Genomic DNA, 19,013 nt, shown 5'->3' on the forward strand with positions numbered 1-19,013 from the left:
TCTGGCTCTGCATCTCTGTTTCCTCCACGACACAATGTCTTAAGAGGATTTTCAGCACACGGCTTGCTTCACCTTTAAAATACGAAAGGAAGCACACAGCGCCACATTCGGTTTGTAAATGTCAGCTCTTGTTTTTCTCGTACCTCCTTACTCGTTCCCGCGGAGTCAGTCGGAGACCCCACCAAGTGTTTGTGTGCAAGTTACGACACAGCATCTAGGTTACAAAGATCCAGAGCCGCTTTAATCACAGATGTCAAACACAGACACTGACAGAGATCACAAAAAAAAAGTCAGCTTCACAAGTCAGGATCAGCCCGGAGTCTCAATTGGCTGAACTGAAGGGAACGCGATAACTCGAGACGGATACATGCGCATGTGGACGATTCGGCATCACCTCTTAACACTGGCCACGAGCACACGGACATCCGTGCATGCATGTATGGCTGCGGCCCCTGCGACTTCCTCAAATAATGGGGGCCTTTGTCATTTCATTGTGAGCACAAACACTAATAAAACGGTTGACAGCGCTGATGGGGCGAAAAAACAGATAGATAATGGGCTGATGAGAGAAAGAAAGCCATTCTGCTGGAACTGGTGGCATGTACAAATGGAGACCATGGCTCCTCTTCTAACAGCTCCACACTAGAGCGTGTGTGCCTGTCTTTATTGGGATCATACGTGCAGCAGTGTGTGTGCGTGCGCATATGCGTCCACGTCTGCTGAATCAAACAGAAGAATATTCATTGTACTCCTCAAACAGTGCCATTGTGATTCCCCCCCCCCATTCTTCTTTTTCTTGGCTAGCTGTTATTGCTGGGCCTCTCTCAATGTACATGAATGTGTGTTTGTGTGTGTCTGTGTCTGCGTGTGCAGTGGGTGACAGCATCGTGGACACTCCTGAAGACGAAGCGCCCACCCTCCTGTTGCGATCCCACCACTGGCGCTGTTTGTGCCGTTTAAGGCCCGCCCTCCGCTGGGGGGACAGGCAGCTCAAACGACGCTTGTCACAATCCCTTGTCGTCTTAAATGGCTGACAAACATCGGGCTTTTGCAATGGTTGGTGCATCACACAGGTTCCTTGTTGAGGAACCTTCCTTTTATAATTTCTATGTAAAACCACGTAGAGAGGATAGAGAGGACCGGTGAAGATAGGAATGACTGGGAACGTTAGCGAGATGTCGCAAAGATGGTGGTGGTAGAAGATTTCATAATTTCCACTGATAACATAAAGAGACTGAAAACCTTTTACTATATGAACAATTATCATGTGGATGTAACGTGATACGAGTGGAAATGTTTCGGCTCTCGGGGGGGCGACCAAGATAAGGAACGTGTGTGGAAAGCGAACCGGGACACCCAAAGACTCGATCCCTTTTTTCCCCCCCTGGCAAACAGGAGAAGGCAGCGAGAGCTTCAAAAATCACTTTTCAGACATCAAATAATTAATTGCTCTCCCCTCTTGCTCACCCACCCCTCCTTTTCTCCTGGCGTTTGTATGGAAGACGCAGCTCCAGTCACTTAAGGAGGGTTACCACCCGCCTAAATTAAATATTAAATGGTGTCTGTACCTGCTGCTATTGTTGCCCCTTGGAATAAGATATAACCTATTTTTGACAAGTTTTCATCCTCAGCCTTCTGCGGTGAGACGCTTGTCGAAAACCAAATCAGCGATTGGAGGGAGTGGTAGTGGGGCGTGGGGTGGTAGTGGGTGGTGGGGGCACTGATGAATAATCTAGTTCATATTCCAATGACACCCGCCGCTCAACGGGGAGAGAAAGAAAAGGGGATAGAGAGAGCAGGTGGAGAAAGAGATGGAGACGGACCGAGGAGGGGAAGATAAAAGCTTGGGGAAAAGTAAGGGATGAGTACAGAGGAGAGAAGGAGGGGGGGAAAGAAAGAGAGGGAGGAAAGGAGAAAGAAGGGAGAGATGATAGCCAACGTCTGCCAAGGTATCACATGACAGCGCTCCTGTTTAAATAATAAAACAGAACCGGGGCTCTAAACAAATCGTTATCTCCCACCTCCATGCATCCTGTCTTCCTTCCCTGCTCCCTCCCTCGCCCGTATTTTAAAAAAAAAAAGAAGAAGAAAAAAACTTGTTTTAATGCCATTTCTTAATGAACATAATAGCTCGGCGCTAATAATGAAAAGAAAATAAAAACATCTAAAAACGCGGAGGGGCCCCCGAGTTGTCGCCGGCGCTCAATTATTTCCTTGTCAAGTGGGTCTGTTTTTAATGAGGCCCTGTGGGACTGACGTCTGTCAGTCAGCCCTGACTTTTTGACACCATTACAACTTCAAATAGAAGCCGCCGCCACGCTGCCTTCCACCGCTCACTCGCTAGCTACCGCTCCGCTCATCTGACAGGCTGGGAGGGGAGGGAAGGGAGGGGAGGACAGGGAGGAGGAGGAAAAGGTGGCAGGAGAGGTAGAGAGAAGGAGGGAGGGGGGCAGGAGAGACAGAGAGAGCACATCAGCACATAGGTAGGCTGAACATGCAGACACGCACAGACACACACTGTGCACGCTGACTGGGTAAAACCACAATCACTGAGGGTCATTACCAGATGAGGTTTGTTGTCAAACTGCCTGGGATTTAACCCCCCCCTCAGCACCCCCTACCTCCGCGCTTCCTCGTTCGCTTCCTTCCCCGGCTCTTCTTCTTCTTTTTTCCTTCCTTCCTTCGTTTTTTTCATTATTGCTTCACTTTAATGATAACTCTTAGTGGGTCGGCCCCGCATGGGACGGTCAGAGACACACTATTTTGTTGGCCATTAATTTGAGGCTTTGAAGCAGACCACGGCGCCGCGGCTGGTGAGGGCCTGTGAAATGGTGGACGATAGCACGGGGTGGGGGAGGGTGGGGTGGGATGGTGGGATGGGGACTCCCCCGCATCTTCAAAAATGAAGACTATGACCCTGAAACAGAATAGCAAATGCCCTCACTGGGAACACCAACCACAAGAGACATACGCGCGCGCACCAGTGTGTGTTTCCATGCGTGTGCGAGCTTGTGGCTTGCATTAGCATTAGCCCCCCCCCCCCCTCCAAACAAAAATAAAATTAAAAATGATCCAAATATGCTCTTAAATTTAGATTTTTCAAACGCCGTCCCCAAAGAATGGCTTTCCCCCCGAAGAATTAAACGCCGGTAAACTCAAGCACGCCTTTTTTTCAAACACCTGCAGATGCATCACATCATCACAAACACAGAAACAAGGGTCCCATCTCACACCTCCGAAGATTACATAGAAAATAAAGAACAAAAAGTACAAATTTTTAAACAAGCTAGATCCATTTATAGAAGAAAGAAATCAAGAAAAAAAAAAAAGCCTTTAAGATGAAAGACTAGAAATACACATATTTCAGTTGGTCCTGGTGTACAGTCTGCATCAGAGAACCACCACAAATCAAGAAGAAACAAACATGTGATTAATGTTAATTCTGAATAATTTCAACATCACAAAAATATACACTTCCAACACAGAAATCTGAATGGAAACTCTACATTTATAAATAAATAGCAAGAGAGTCACTTAGTAAGAGCAAAAACACTATACATGATGTCCATTTCAATGTTAGTACATACAGTATGACGCTTATATTTGGGAATCAGTTAATGTAGTATGTATTTGGGAAGGGTTGATGTCCCAGATGTGGTTACAATGTCATTTGAAGCATTTCTCTTTGTTTCTGTGCTGTACTCACGGAGGCTGAGGTCAGGTCTCTTTTGCATTAAAATCCATTAAAAGAGCAATTTTTATTTAATATTCTTCAATCTCTAAATTCTCTAAAATAACCACTTTTTTGCTCCTGAAAACAAAAACTGCAACCAGTTTCCTCCTAATAATGAAAAAAAAACAAACAACCCAAAATACTTTCACCTTGATTCAATGAACACAAGCTGAACTAACCTCAACCTTTTTGCGTGCATCCTCTCTTTTCAAGGCAGCGCCACTTGTCTATTTTGGGCTCTGCTGAGCCTTTTAAAGCAGGAGTGTGAACAGCATATCTAAACTGAAGGCACTGTCCTCTGAGCTGTGCAGGGGTAGGGTGATTGGTGGGGAGAAGAACAGCTGAATCATTTAGTTACAGAAGCTAATACAGTATGTGTGCCTACTGTTGGTGTCAATAAGAAACGCAGTGCGGGCCCCCATCCATGACTGTCACTCATGCATGCACATGTGCAAACCCACAGATGTGTGTAGAACTTCGGTTTCTCTCTGCCTTTCATGCATCCCCACACCCTGAATAACACCAAACCCACCTACACTACAGAAAAAGCCCTCCATTAAGTTACACAAGAAAAAAAATGACCAGGTTGCAAACCACGCTGAGGACGACACCATGAAAAATATTAACTATTATAAAAACATCTCACCCAGTTCTAGTCCCTGGAGATGTAAGAACGAGCCTGACAGGCAGAGGAGGAGGGGGGAAGGAGAAGAAAGTGAAAGAGAAAAAGAGAGTAAAAGGGAAGAAGGAGAATGGGAGAAAAAAGGGAAAGAAACTGCAAACAAAAAAAAGGAGTGAGAAATGGTAAAAAAAAAAAAAAAAGCTTGCTGTCAGGCTTTGGAAATAGTGATTCATGGGGACCATTTGTCCTAATTACAGCAGAACAACGCTTTTGTCGCTATTAATCACAAGAGAGTGTGTGTGTATTTGCGTTTAGGGGGAGGGAGTGTGTGTGTGTGTATATATGCATGTGCGTACAGGGGAGATCAGTGGCCTCGCACATTAAAATAGATGGCCAGGATGATGGTGAGGAGGATGATGGCTCCGAGGATGAAGACCAGGACCCGATTCTGGATGATCCTGCAGAGAGAAAGAACAGAGAAGGATTAGGAAAAGGTTCGCGGGTCTACGGAGAAAAGTCAACTGGAGCCTGATACTGTTTAATTGTTACCATGAGGTCTGAACGCTTGGTTTTTAAATCGCTATACACTCGCTGGCACACGTCATAAAACCACAGCGTGACTGGATAAAACAATCGTGATAAGAGTGATTTGCTTACATATGTGTACCCTCTGTAAAAAACAACAACGCTGATTTGTGTACAGACATGAACATACAAATGCAAAAGAGACCAACACACTTATAAACAAGCATGACATGCAAACATATACACACACGCACACAAATAGCTGACAGGCTCTTAAACTTTATTTGCACAATAAAGTGGAAAAAGTGGCTCAGTAGTTTCCTGAAGGTAATAAAAAAAAAAAAAAATCGCTGAATTACTGATGGAATTTGCCATAAAACGACTCACTCATTTGCTCATTTAAATTTTCCCACTGTGACCGAAGTAAAGTTGGTGTGGGGGAGTGGGGGCTTTGAAACCCCCCCCCCCCCCAAAAATAAATAAATAAATAAATAAATAAAAAAATCACAAAAGTACCAGATGAGGAATGGAGTGAAGATGTGCAGAGCAAGGCATCTGGTAAGTGAGCAACTTATCTAGCATGTGTCCCCCAAATTCTCCAGAGTTTGCATCAGCACACATGCACTCACTCAGACACACACACACGGATTCCAAACCCTCCACTGCTCCTGACAAATGAGAGAATTATCACATTTGCTGACATGTGGAGGGGTGGAGGAGAGGCCGAGCAGGGGGGCACTGTCCACTTCTCTAAGCAGGAGATGAATAGCCCATGCTGTGGCCATTTATCACCGAGGGAGGGGAGGGCGCTGGCTGGTTGCTCAGTCACCCAGCTACCCTCTAAACTCCACGTCTGAGCTGACACACCAGTCGAGCTCGCGGCCTCCCTCTGGTCCACCAGCCCGCCTGGCAAAAGTCTCGACCGTTTGCTTAGCTTAAAGCGCAGAACTGATGAAGCTATTGAAGGGAAGGATGACAAAAATCCCACAGACAAGCTTTGATGCTTTACATCTTTGTATTTCCTTTTGCAAAAAGACTCTCGGCCGCATAACAACAAATTTTATCAACTGCTTTATATGAGATTCAGAGGATACTGTTACAAACTAAAAACAATATATAACCAATCGCCATGAACTTCTTTCCAGTAATAGGACACTTCTCTGACATGCTGTAATGCTCTCGCTAACACCAGAGAGCTCATTACAACTACTGTGTGTAAGCAGCACTGCTTTATAAGTAGACAGTTTATCCTTGAATAAATGCATACATTATTATGACACTGTCATATTGTTTATAGCAAACCATGTCCCGAACAACATAAGCAACAGCTATGGTATCCCTCCCCCACCCCACACACACCCACACGTGGCATTTTTTACCTCACTGCTGAGGTAAAAAAAATTGTAAAAAGAATAGTGACAGATAATACTATATTTGCCATATGCCTATAAGCTGAGGCAGTATTAGATGATATCATATGTTGTGATAGGCCAGTTTTATTCTGGTGTTTTGGATGAGGCTGACATGATTGGCTGAAGCCAGCTGGGGGAAGAGATCCCAGTGAAACACTAATCAGAGCATGCTTAGCAAGGACACGTCTCCCCCTATTAATTGACATTCATTATTTACAATGATTATTTATCCCAGTCAAATACCCAGAGGAGGCGCTTGTATGTGTGTGTGTGTGTGTGTGTGTGTGTGTATCTGTGGCAGTGTGTTAGAAGAAGCCAGCTCGCTTTGTGTTGTGCTAATTTTTCAGCTGGGGTGAAAAGAAGAAAAAAAAAGGGAGGGGGGGGGGGGGGGGGGGGCTAGTAGAGGCTTGCAGTGGAGAAATGAACATAAAGTTAGTTTTAGCCTCGTGGAGGGGGGTTCAATTCTGTTAAAACGGCATTTATTAAAGGAGTCTGATTTGGTAGCAAACAACGTGGAATAACTTCAAACACTTAAATGTTCAAAGCAGTAAGGAATATGACAGTGCTGCGGTTTAAGAAGTTTTTTTCCCTCCCCCCTCTGGGGACACATCTTTTTTTTAAAAATGCATTATTTTGACCTTAACTGATCCTCTGTGCACCAATCTAACAAAACGTGTCTTGGAAGTATAAATGTAAAGCAGCACATATGGCAACTCCAACCTTTAAAGAGAAGATGGATATAAATTTTAGGAGTGGCCCGTCCAAAAATGTTAATGCTTTTTCCTCTTTTTCTGACACACACACACACACACACACACACACACACACACACACACACACACACACACTAATGAAATAGTGCACGCTTATATGAAACATGGTCAAAGTTTCAAATAATTAGGTCAGCACATGTGAAAGCTAAAAGCTCGGGCATCACACTGCTCTCAATATTTGGTTTTAGGCAAGTTTTTTCCCACTCAAATCTTTCTGATGTCATAGAGCAGGGATATTCCCAATATTTTAACCTCAGGTGCTTCTGTTTGCAAGAGGCAGCCAATCAGAAACTTGGAGGGGGAGCCATAAACAGTACATCTTTACTTTAATGCTTGCAATAGTTCACACAGACCGAGAAGATCCTGCAAAGCTTACGACCAAAGGTCAATTTAGACCAGATGACCTGAAGGGGGGCCGCACACACACACACATACACACAGATCTAGCTAGACAGATTGGAGGAATTAGTGTGTGGAGGTGCCGTCATAAATCACTTCACTGATGTTGAAAACTGTTTGAAAAATAGTGTCTGTGACACTGTAAAGAGCCACAGTTTTCCCCACTGACATATGAGCAGTGGGACATGAAAGTCAGCCATCACACTCTTTTAACCACTGCAGACCTAAGAAGGCTGGAAAATGACTACTTGGTTACATTTTACAGAGGATGGGGAAATTATTCTTCATCCATTTGAAACAAAAACACACAAACTGATGAAATTTCATACGTCAACCTATTTTTTTCTTTGTTTTTTTTTCCTTTTATAATAAGCTAACAAGTCAAATAAGGTACTAAAGCTACCAGAAACAACTACAATAAAACCTACCCTAAAAATATCCACACCCCAATACTCCCAAAAAAGAGAAGTAAAAAAAAAAATCCCCAAAACTGGGAGGTAGGAGAGTGAAGAACATGGTTTTCCTCTGCTATATAGTTGATCCCGCCCTGACACGTGGCCAGACAGAACAGAACTTATCAAACCGGATCCATCTTCCAGTTTTGACACTTGACATAGAGGTGGAGGGGGGCTAGGAGTGTGTGTGTGTGTGTGTGCGTGTAAGTGGAGGGAAGGATTTGGGGATGTGTGAGTGACGCAAAGACCGCAGGTACAAGGGTGTATCTGCTGACCCACATATGCACACTCCTACACACAGTGAGTTTGATACCTGATACTATGATCCTCAAGTATTTTCCTGTGTCGGTGCCCCGGTACGGTGGGGGGGAAAAAAGAAACACTCTCACGAAAACAGACCAACAGTAACTCTAACTAAAATGTCAGCCAATCACAGCACATAGTACTGGAAATGCTATTGGCTCCTTATGTTCCTTCATCGCAGACAGCCAGTCAGCTAACACCTTACTAAAAGGAAATAAACAGATTTACAGCACTAATCTAAGAGAGGCTGAAATATTCAGAGAGAGAGAGAGAGAGAGTCACAAAGATCGGAAACAGACAACAAAGCAGCTGAAAGACAGAAAGTGTGGAAAAAGCAATAGAGAGGTGGAGAGAAAGAGGAGAAAGAGGGAGAGCGCGAAAGGTCCGTTTACCCGGGGAGGCAAAGCTGGAGAGGCTCCTCGGAGACAGATGAAAATAATGAGGACTTTTCTGTCAGGAAAGATTTACAAAATCGTACCAGTGTTATTAAAATTTAAAATCTCCCTTTTTTTTTTTTCCTTTTTCTCCCTTCCCACCCTCTTCCTCCCTCCCTCTCTTCCTTTCCCTGTTTTTTCCCCTCCTTTTCCAGCAGCACAGCCTTATTACCAGCTTTAATGAGCACCGGGATACACCTCAGCTATGTGTGTGTGTGTTGAGGTCCAAGTCCCTAGTGCCAGCTCCATCAGCACCTCAGATTCCCCCAATACCTTAAATGACACACGCATGTGTGTGTGTGTCTGACACATGTGAACACAGACATGCAGCTTTTGATGGCTCACAGAGGTGGCTGGACATGAACACACACACACACACACACACACACACACACACACACACACACACACACACACACACACAACCTTCAGACAGACGGAAAGACAACAGCCCCTACCCCAAAACAAAAACATTCTCTGTGAGACAGACATAAGCGGATAGGCCCATCCCACCTGGAGACACACACACACACACACACACACACACACAGCCCACTAAGAGCAAACTTAGCTGCGGAGTTGCATCTCTCAGGCCCTCCCCTATCCCACCTCTTTCCACTAGTAGACCAATAAAATAAAAATCAATTGCTGTCTGAGCCATTCTGGCTCTCCTTCCAACAAACCCTGGGAATATACAGCATGGGAGAGGAGGAGGGGATTGGGGGGGGGGGGGGCGAAGGATCAATGTGCTCACAAATGGTTTGAGTGATGGACACGGAGGTGAAATGCTGGTGGGGGTAAGTCCTAAGTAATGCCTCGACTTGTTATCACAAACTAATACGAATAAATGTTTCATTGTGGAGGCACACACGCTTGCTCACACACACATACACACAGCTGCTCTCGGTCTGGGGCTCAAACTTAAACCGGCCACATCACACACACACACACACACACACACACACACACACACACACACACACACACACACACACACACACACACACACACACGACAAAAACAAAAGGTTGAGCCTGGCCTGCAAACAATATAGGTTGAGAGAAGGCGGGAAAAACGTGCAATGTTTCAATCGCAAATGAGATGAGGAGGAACAAGTCAGAACACCTGGATCAGGTTCACGTTGCTGTGCGGGGATAATAAGCTGACCTGCTTGTTGGAGAGATCTGATCCCACCACGTATGTTTAGCCTATCACCCCCACGGGGGTGTCTGAGAGACATGCTGATTATTAGAAATAAGCACGCACAGCTGGAGTTTGCTCCTAACTGGAAGCTGTTTACTGACATTACTTAAAAACAGAAACAATATTTAGGAACTTGCTCCACACCTTAACACTCAAATGCTCACTGAACTGTAAAGATAAGCGCATTAGCATGAACAGCCTAGATTTAAAAAAATTATGTCTTCAAATGCCTCATTTCATCCAGTCAGCCATCCAAACCTGAGAGACGTTCAATGTAATTTAAATCTAAATCAAAGGAAAACAGCATATAATTCACAAACTGAGAGATTTTCACTTATAATGTAACAAGTTTCACAGTTTATATAAATATATTTATTTGTTGAGATCATCGATCCCCGAAAGAGCTGCAGACCTTTTTTTGACCTGTACTAACAAAAACAATTTTTTTTCCCCTCAACTGAGAAAAAACTGACATTAAAGACGGTCAGGTTTCTGGAAGACGTCTTCTGAGCAAGGTATTTCATGTCAGCCTGATTCTCTCTCTCTCTCCCTTTCTCCGTCTCCAATTTACTCCCTCTCTTTCCACCAACTAGATGCAGGAGAACAGCACCGGGGCCCTAGAAGTTCATCCATTTTTTATTTGGTGGCTAACAACCCTGGCCAGCAGCAGCCTACACTGGGACCCAGTTCTCTCCTGAAAAAAAATGGTGCAAGATGGAAGAAAGGGAGGGCAGAAAACGACTGAAGGAGAGAGAAGGAGGAAGAAAAGAGGAGGGAGGGAGAAAGAAGGAGTAAATTTAGAGTGGGAGGCGAGTATGCAAGAGTATGTGAGTGTGGGGAAGATGAAAAAGAGGATCGAGAGAAATGAGGGAGATGGAGAGGGAAATGGGAAAGACACAGAGTGGGTGAGAAGAGGAAGAGAGAGTATATTGCAACTGTGTCTGGAATTTTTAAGAACTTCTTTTGCCGGCAGCAATCTCGGGTAGCTGCTACAGCTTCTCCTCATCCGGTTGTGATGTACAGGTGGCTTTTCTGAGCTCCAAACATACACAGATCATTCCCTTGCGCGAACCCTCACCCTCCTCTGTCTTACCGCTCTCATCTCCATCCTCCCCCTCCTTCTATTTTGTTCTATCGCTGTGTCCTCTTTTTTTTGTCCCCTTGCTCATATTCAGTTCTTATATTGCTTATTTTCCCCTCACCTACTTTTTCTTAACTCAAATTTCCAAGTCCAAGTTGTTTTTCTTTTGCCCCGTGTGTTTGTGAAGTCGCTGGTTTATAGTCAACAGGACGACGCCGACAGCCCACATTTCCAAACTGTGTATGTATACTCCACACGGCTGCCGTAATCAGAGCCATTTGTTTTCTGACTCATACAACTGTATTTTTATTACTTGATTAATATGGAAAATGGCTCATCTTAACTAGCTGGTTGTCAGAGCAGCATAGTGGCAAATTTGGTTTTTGTATGTGTTCAATCGCTGGAGTGTTTTTGGACCATTTCGTAGCCCACATGCTGCATATTTACCCCAAATAACCAACGAGAGAAATACTTGCTTCTAAAGTAAACCCGACAGCTGGAATCGATTAATAACATATTTTTAGAACTTAGCAGGAAGTCAAACTATTCTACTCACTTTTCTGCGAGCAATCTTTTTCTGCAGAAGTGAAGTCAAATCGAGCTTTCAAAGTGGAGCAAATTTTGCCTCCAGGTTGAGACATTTCCAACTCGCGTGGGTGTGTATTTGCGTTATTACCAGTCTTTGCGTAAACTACTAACGCAATTTCACCGTGCAAAAACGTCACTTTAGGTTCGGTCTGAACATAGCCTTAGAAGCGAAAAGAAAAAGACTGAGATATAAACATCATGGTAGCAATAAATGGCATTTAAAACAATAAAAGAAGAAAACTACTAAACTGTAATTTGAGTTCTCAAATGAAAGTGAAATTTGCCCAGGAAGAACAGAAAAGTAATAAAAATAAATGATTTCTTGTGTAAATGTAATACAAGTAGATCATATGTGATACATGAGTTTTTGAGAGGTTTACATTTCCTGCTGCTTGTAACAAAAAATATACAAATTAAAACTCATAAATGCAAATTTATATCTATCTCCTTTTTTTGGTAATTTGTCAGAAGGTTCAATAAGGTTAATACGGTTCAATCAACTCCAGTTTCTCAAAATTAGAATTTAATGTCAATAATTTCATGGTTCAGGCTTTAAATAAAGGAATCTTCTCACTGCTTTAGAAGCCTCCACAGACTACGTCCAGTGGCTGAAACCTTTGCAGAGTAACGCGTGTCTGCATTTTAATTATGAAAAAATAAATATTTTATTTATTCAGCAAGTATTTTTGGAGATTGCAGAAGATATGGATGTGATAGCCCCACATTTCTCACTATTTCTTCTTTCTGCTAAGATTTCCCAAAACACAAAAATCCCCCTTGTATACATTCTGTGAAGGCCAGGGGCCAGCTGCAGATCCGATTACTGGCCCCTATGAAAAAGGGCATAACATTAGCCATTAGAGCTGCAGGCCTCCAAAACTATGGTGTCCATAAATTTTTATTGTTTGTTCAGTATTGAAATGTCATTAAAGCACATAAATCATTTGAGAACAACTGCTCACTTTCATTTTTTTCCCAGCGTAACCTGTTACTTTTGCAGAAAAAAAAAAACACTGAAGCTGAGTAATACATCCACGGCCTGACACGTAACACCAACGCTGATGCTGAGAAATCCGACCTACTACCTAACTATTTTCAGAGTTTATAGCAGTAATTCAGAGCTATGATAACTTGCGGAAGAAAAAAAAAACAAAAACCAGTATCTCCTTATCTCTGCATTTTTTTTTAAACATATCAAAATCAGGGCTCTTATCTTTACAAGAACTTGTCCCGACAGCTTCAAGTCGTGAGGTGCCGTCAACTGCATTTCACTCAAAATACAACCTAAAAGTCTGTTTAGGATTCCCAACCAAAGAAACTATGAGGATATTAGTGTTTATGTCTGAGTCTTTTTTATTAACTGGTGAGGAAGCTCCTCCGCATGTTGTTTGTTTGCCGTTTCAAATCAACTCTCCAAATATTTGCTTCAAGTCCCGTGTGGTTTAGCTTTGCATCCTGTCTCTCTGCTGATTCAGATGATGGTGTGATACTGCCCACTAGCACGCACACAAACAGCATACAAGTACACACACCCACACGGGCTGGCTTTTTCTAATACAAATGTAAAAAAACACTAAACAAAAACCCAAGGCTGACCAAGTCGCAATCATGTACTGCCTGCTCGTTTCTATACATGCAGCTTGGATCATTATCTCTATTATTATGTCTCCTTGTCTCAAGTTATAAGCATAAAAATGTGACGAGTGGTCCACATGCTAAAGCAGCTACATATCTTTGCAGTGGCTTATACTAAAGGATACTAGAATAAATTCACATTCTATGAGAATAGATTAAAGAACTGGGCTGAAATTAGTAAATAAAGTGAAAAGTGAACTTTTAGTTATTTCAACCTATCCCAGTTATTAAGGACGGCAGCAAGCCTGATTGCAAAGAAAGCAACAAGAACCTGTGACTTCTCTTAGCATCTTAATGTCAGAGGTCACGTTTTCATGTGAGTTTGGGCCGAAAGCAGACTGCCAAAGCCTGGATTTCATTTCAGAGTCACGGATCAACGAGAGAAAGAGCCATTTCTTGAACTTGACCTTTTGACCCTAAGGCCACTCTGGCTCCTTCTCTACCCTGCAGGTATGAAAGAACTGAGCAAGCAGAGGTTTGCAGTGTCAGACTCTACATGCATGCGTGCAAAAACCCTCCGCCAACAGTAATGTTGCACATGCTTGCCCATCAAGGCAGTGTTGAGTAAAACATCTGAAAACTACAGGAGGGCGTCTGGAAAACTGCTGTAAAATAACACACAACAATTAAAGAATATGTGAACCATCAGGTTTGAGTTGTTTGGACATGCAGGTACAGATCACTTTAACCAGAAGGCAGCAGCCAGAAAGAAAAGGAGACAGAGAAAGTAGGGGTTTAATGTCATCCCACAACCCCCTATTTGACACTACAAGGGAGGCTTTAGTCAGTCTAAATAATCCATGCTGCTCCATTAAATTTGCAAACTAGCTTCCCTGGTCTCCATGTCTAAGCTGAGAGAGACATAGAGGTGGTAGTGACCTGGGAGATGTGAGAAAGGGAAGTCAAGTAATGGATTAAAATAAACTCGTGTAGCAGTCTTTACATGAATGAAGTCACAGACAAAAGCAAAGCGATATCCCGAACGGACAGAACAGACAAAAGTTTATAGAGAGACTCAAACGGAGACAGAAGGAGAAGACGAGAAAGTGCGGACAACCAGAATTTTTAGTGACACTGATTTTCTCATAATTGCGTGCTTCACCACCAACCCATGAAAAATAACTATTTGGAGTGTGCGGGGGAAGCCACTAGTGTGACGGGGATTGTTGCAGTAACAGCATTATTGACTTGTTTCTCTTGCTACATTTGCTTAGTGCTTTGGAGGCCCAATCAATAGACTCTGGGCTCTGAAGCCCTGCTACTTGCAGCCATGCAGGGTCAATCTTCTATAAAAAAAAAAAAAAAGAGAAGAAACTGGGAAATGATAGGGGGAAACAGAAAGAGAAGACGAACTTTTAGGGGCGGATGATGACAGCCCGAGTTAATCGACTAAGAATTCTCCTTCAAATTCTTTATTTTTCTGGTTTTTTTCACCGTTGGAGGTAAACTCGTGTGGTATCGCTCTCAGTCTCAGAAACAATGTGGGCGTGAGGCACCATGAGAGATGCAGATTGCTGCTTCACCTCTGCTTTTCTGTGAACCGCGGTTCAAAAGTCAAGGGGCATCTGGGTTGCTTTGGGACGTTTGGAAATAAAAGAGGCAATCCATATTTACTGAATCCAGTTGTGAGATCTCATGAGGATACACACTGCTTGACACAGATATAGAGGGAGGGAGGTAATCTGAAGCTTTTTAACATTATATTTCTGAAGGGAATTTAAAGGGAACTCTTTTTTTAGAAAACGGTGTCAAACGAGCTTAGAAACACAATCGCATGCTCAATCTTGGGGACAAAAAAATTAGCTGATTTTCCAACACTCGGAGATACATTTTCGTTTAGTTTTTGTATTTCTTGTTTGTTTATGGAAAAGTGGAAAGGCCACTTAATGCTGATGATGAGCTGTGCATCGAGTCAAACAATCTCCATTCGCAGCCTTCTGCACATCACAAGTCCACTATGGAATGCTATGGGAAATTCATGAGGGAACTGTCCATCAAATATTAATCATCAAGTTGAACAAAGTGTCTTTCTTTCTCTTTTTTTCCTCTCCACAGGTTTTTTTCCCCTCCTGGTATCTATGGTCACTGCCACTCTGAAAGACACCCTACAAGAAATAAGCCCAAAAGAAAAGCAGAGAATGAAAGCAGGGGGGGAGGGAGGGCAAAGAATGGTAAGAAAAAGGCAAGAAGGGTGTATGGGTGTTCAATATTTTCCTTTGAGGGGCCAGCCTCCGGTTAGCTTCAGTGCAGCCAGGGTCTTGATACACAGGTCCCAGGGTGCAAACACAAACTTGTACTCTGTTTGTGTCATTGTTTTTTCCCTCTTTCTCAACACTTCTTTCTCTTGTGTTGTCAGCTGGTGAAGTGAGAGTTCTGTATCCAGAGACCCATATGTAAAAGGCAACGTGGTTTTCACTGACACTGAGGCCTTTCAGTTATCTTTGTCTAGTCTTTATGACAAACTAAGAGCAGAAATAACTGTGGGAAGTAAATCAATGGCTGGATGTTAAAGGCAACCACAGTTCTGCACAAAATAAATAGTGTGGAAATAAAAAAAAAGTGTAAAGAGTGTAGCATCTCGTACAGATAGAGCATAAGAAATAAACATCAGAAGAAGGCCTTGTATGCAAATATTTAAAGTGTTATAAAGAAAAAAACCACACACACACACTATGATGGAAATATTGAATCTGTTCATCAATGGAGTCCTGTTCTCCATCTTTGCCACAAAACTCGCAATGCCCCCCCCCCCCTCCCCCCCAAAAAACCCCTCGAAATACCAACACCCACCAGCACAGCATAACCAGGAAATGCAGGGTCAGCAGCGTTCCCTTTGGCCTTGCTGACCAACAGATATTCTAATAATCACCTTCCTTCTGTACTGTCAGGCCTGCAACCAACGGATCCCTCGCCCTGCCTTCGCCCTCTGTCTCTACTTATACTAGGGGCTTTACGGAGCGGCGCTGCTTCGATACATTAAAACTGCTGCCCCATGATCAAACGAGCAAATACCTCCCGGGTCAGCAAAGGGCTACCCCACGTCAGTTAACAATGCAGCATTTAAACATCAGTCGTATGCAAAGCGGCCGATACACAGGGGAGGAGATGGGCGGCAGGAGAAAGCGGAGAAGCAAAGCCTGGACTGGAGAGATAATGAGCGCACAGGAGAACATCAACAGCTATTTAAGGTAGTGCGTCAGCTCCTACACAGCTTTATGATGAAAATATAAGATGTGAGGCTCCGCTGACATCATAACCACGACGAGCTAATCATGGAGCACAGGCTTAGCGCTAATTTATAATGAAGTTTGGCCTTAAACATTTCTAATATTTACCATCTCAGAAATATTTCGTTTACAAAAAATACTGTTGCATGATCGTGAACTGGATTTGATATCGTTGCCTTTATTAGCTAATATCAGGTGGCTAAGGGGGAAGAATAACAGCAGATGTTTGTTCAGCGTATTTATGGTATGCTCATGCCAGCCTGCCCATACGGAAAAGAAATAGTAAAAACTTATATGTGATTACTCATGAAAGTGGCCACTTTCATGAGTAAATCATATAAGGCTTACATGATTTACTCATGAAAGTGGCCACTTTCGCATTACTTTCATACATTGTTTTAGTAAGTATCCAAAACATACAAGTTTCATTATATAATTTTTCAAGGGATCTTATATCTGTTTTCACACTTATATGCTTTTCATACAAGTTTCACACAAGACAGATACAAACTTTATAAGATTTATATATATCTTTTCCATATGGGTGGCCACAAGGATTTAAGCCCGCACACAAAACATACAAGCACACGTCAATATTTACGCATGAATTCTAAGCACACACTCAGATCCACGTCTGTGGCGGCAGCAAACACTTGCCACGATGAAATGTAAAGGTATACAAAACCACAAATAAACCTGAAAATATGCACTACTTGTGCATTTTTGAGAAGACTAGGATGCACCCCCTTTTTTAGCTTTAAGAACCCTTTAATCATGAAGCTTAGGAGTGAAGAGGGTGAGGATTTTTTTTTGTCTTATCCCTCTGCCTACTGGTTGGTTAACCGACTGACCTGCTGTCAAAGGGGTCTTTGTGAGTGTGCATTGGCGGAAGGCCAATCAGATCCTCTGGCTTGTCTGTCTCAGAGAGGAAAATGGCGCCCCTGGTATGCCATCAGCAACAGAAATGTGCAGACAGTCTGACTGCTGAGGCAGGCTTGGCTTGCTGTGGCCCTTCCAAAACTATGCCGCAGGAATTACCTGTTTGGCCAACAGCCAGGGGGACTCGGTCTGCAAAGTCTTGTGGTTGTTTATCTATTTATTCACTTACACTTCATGCACATGTGCACTTTAAAAACATTTCAGACTGCTTAACATCCACTTCCACAGATTCTCCTTTGAACTACACAGGTACACAGGATAAAAGCCTGTTCAACTCACAGCAGCAACAATCAGTTTTATGCCAAATGTGTTTCAAATCCAAAGAAAACCTGGATAGAAGATTTACTGAATGACTAGCAGGTGAAATCATACCACTGATCTTTACTGCATCCTAAGAAAAATACTTCATTTAACCTTCCATAAGCCTGACTCACCTGATAACGCTTCCTGTATGTCTGTATTTTGACAACATTGAGAACAACACTGCAACAATATTGAGCCTGTTTTTTTCTGAATATATCCTATAACAAAAAATAAAAGGGGAATAAAAGGGGAAATTTATGTAGGCGTTTATCTTTGGTGGAGCTGTACGAACTTATAAATGCAAATGTAAATCAAACACTGTACAACAAGAACACAAGTTCTGACAAAGCCCTGATTTATGTTGAACAGAAAGCACGATTGGTCGCTGCACAATCTGCACTCGTGCTCCACCATGTAAAACCTGCCAAAGACAAACACAACTGCTCAACAAAGTGCCACTTGTGACACATCATCCGAGGAAGCAAATGTTCAGGCTCCTGCTTCAGAAACAAACTTCTGACAGCAGCAGATGATGAAACAGAGCAGATCCCAAATTATTCTCGCACTCCTCAGAATCAGCTAAACCTGCTGCAGCCTGGAGCAAGCCCCTCACCCTCCTGCTGACAGAAAGATAGAAAGAAAGTGAGGAGAGGGGCCAATGAAACGACAGAGAAGGAGGAGGAAAAACAGTGCCGATGCAAGAATGTCGTACTTCTTAATTTTATTATTTAGGAGCGCTCTCTCTCCTAATGTTACTGTAAGTGTAAACATGTACGAACCAAAAGCCCATCCATTTTAAAGTTCATGAGCAGACACTTAAATGTACACACAAACATTTCCCCGAGCACACATGTCAAATGACCCACTCAGCAGATCATACAGCTCCACATGTTTAGACACAGGCAGAAACACCATTCTTGGCAGTGCTCGTGTGTAACTGTGAGCTCGACTGGCGGACTGAGGACGATAGTCGAGACTTGCTCATTTCACACTGAGAGGTGAGCCAGAGAGCAGCAACAGAATCTAGCTATAAAACACGGAGCCGAATGGGGGGGATGACTATAGCCCACGGTATAGTAACTGCCACCTCTGCTAGACTCCATCCATCCAAGGCTTTCTCACAGTTATCTATTATCATAACCTCTGTCTCAGTGGGCAAGTCTGACACATAAACCCCCTTTAGCGTGGCAGCTCTCACTTCGACTGGCCTCGTGCTGACTCACCCCTAAAATATATCAGGTGCGTGCCTCTGACGTCGCGTCGCAGACGCAGCTTAGGTCCAGGCTTGGGGAGCACTTCGTCTAAACGGGGTCTTTTAAAAATTCTCTATCCTGGTTTTGTAGTCATGTGACCGCTACCCTTGTTAACTTGTCTGCTATTT

The 19,013-nt window shown here is 43.2% G+C and overlaps 1 protein-coding gene across 4 annotated transcripts in view; it reads right to left on the bottom strand.

Moving 5' to 3' along the window:
* Window positions 1-3,272: 3,272 nt before the first annotated feature.
* The window catches only part of vti1a (vesicle transport through interaction with t-SNAREs 1A), a 113,195-nt gene continuing 97,454 nt past the window's right edge, over window positions 3,273-19,013 (bottom strand). For all 4 annotated transcript variants that reach the window (XM_004561297.4, XM_023153715.3, XM_004561296.4 and 1 more), the window contains one exon: window positions 3,273-4,813. In XM_004561297.4, the coding sequence (XP_004561354.1) occupies window positions 4,720-4,813 (94 nt within the window). In that variant the 3' untranslated portion in view covers window positions 3,273-4,719. The remainder of the gene's footprint in view (window positions 4,814-19,013) is intronic.

This window comes from Maylandia zebra, linkage group LG8 (genome assembly GCF_041146795.1).
Source record: "Maylandia zebra isolate NMK-2024a linkage group LG8, Mzebra_GT3a, whole genome shotgun sequence".
Lineage (NCBI taxonomy): Eukaryota > Metazoa > Chordata > Actinopteri > Cichliformes > Cichlidae > Maylandia > Maylandia zebra.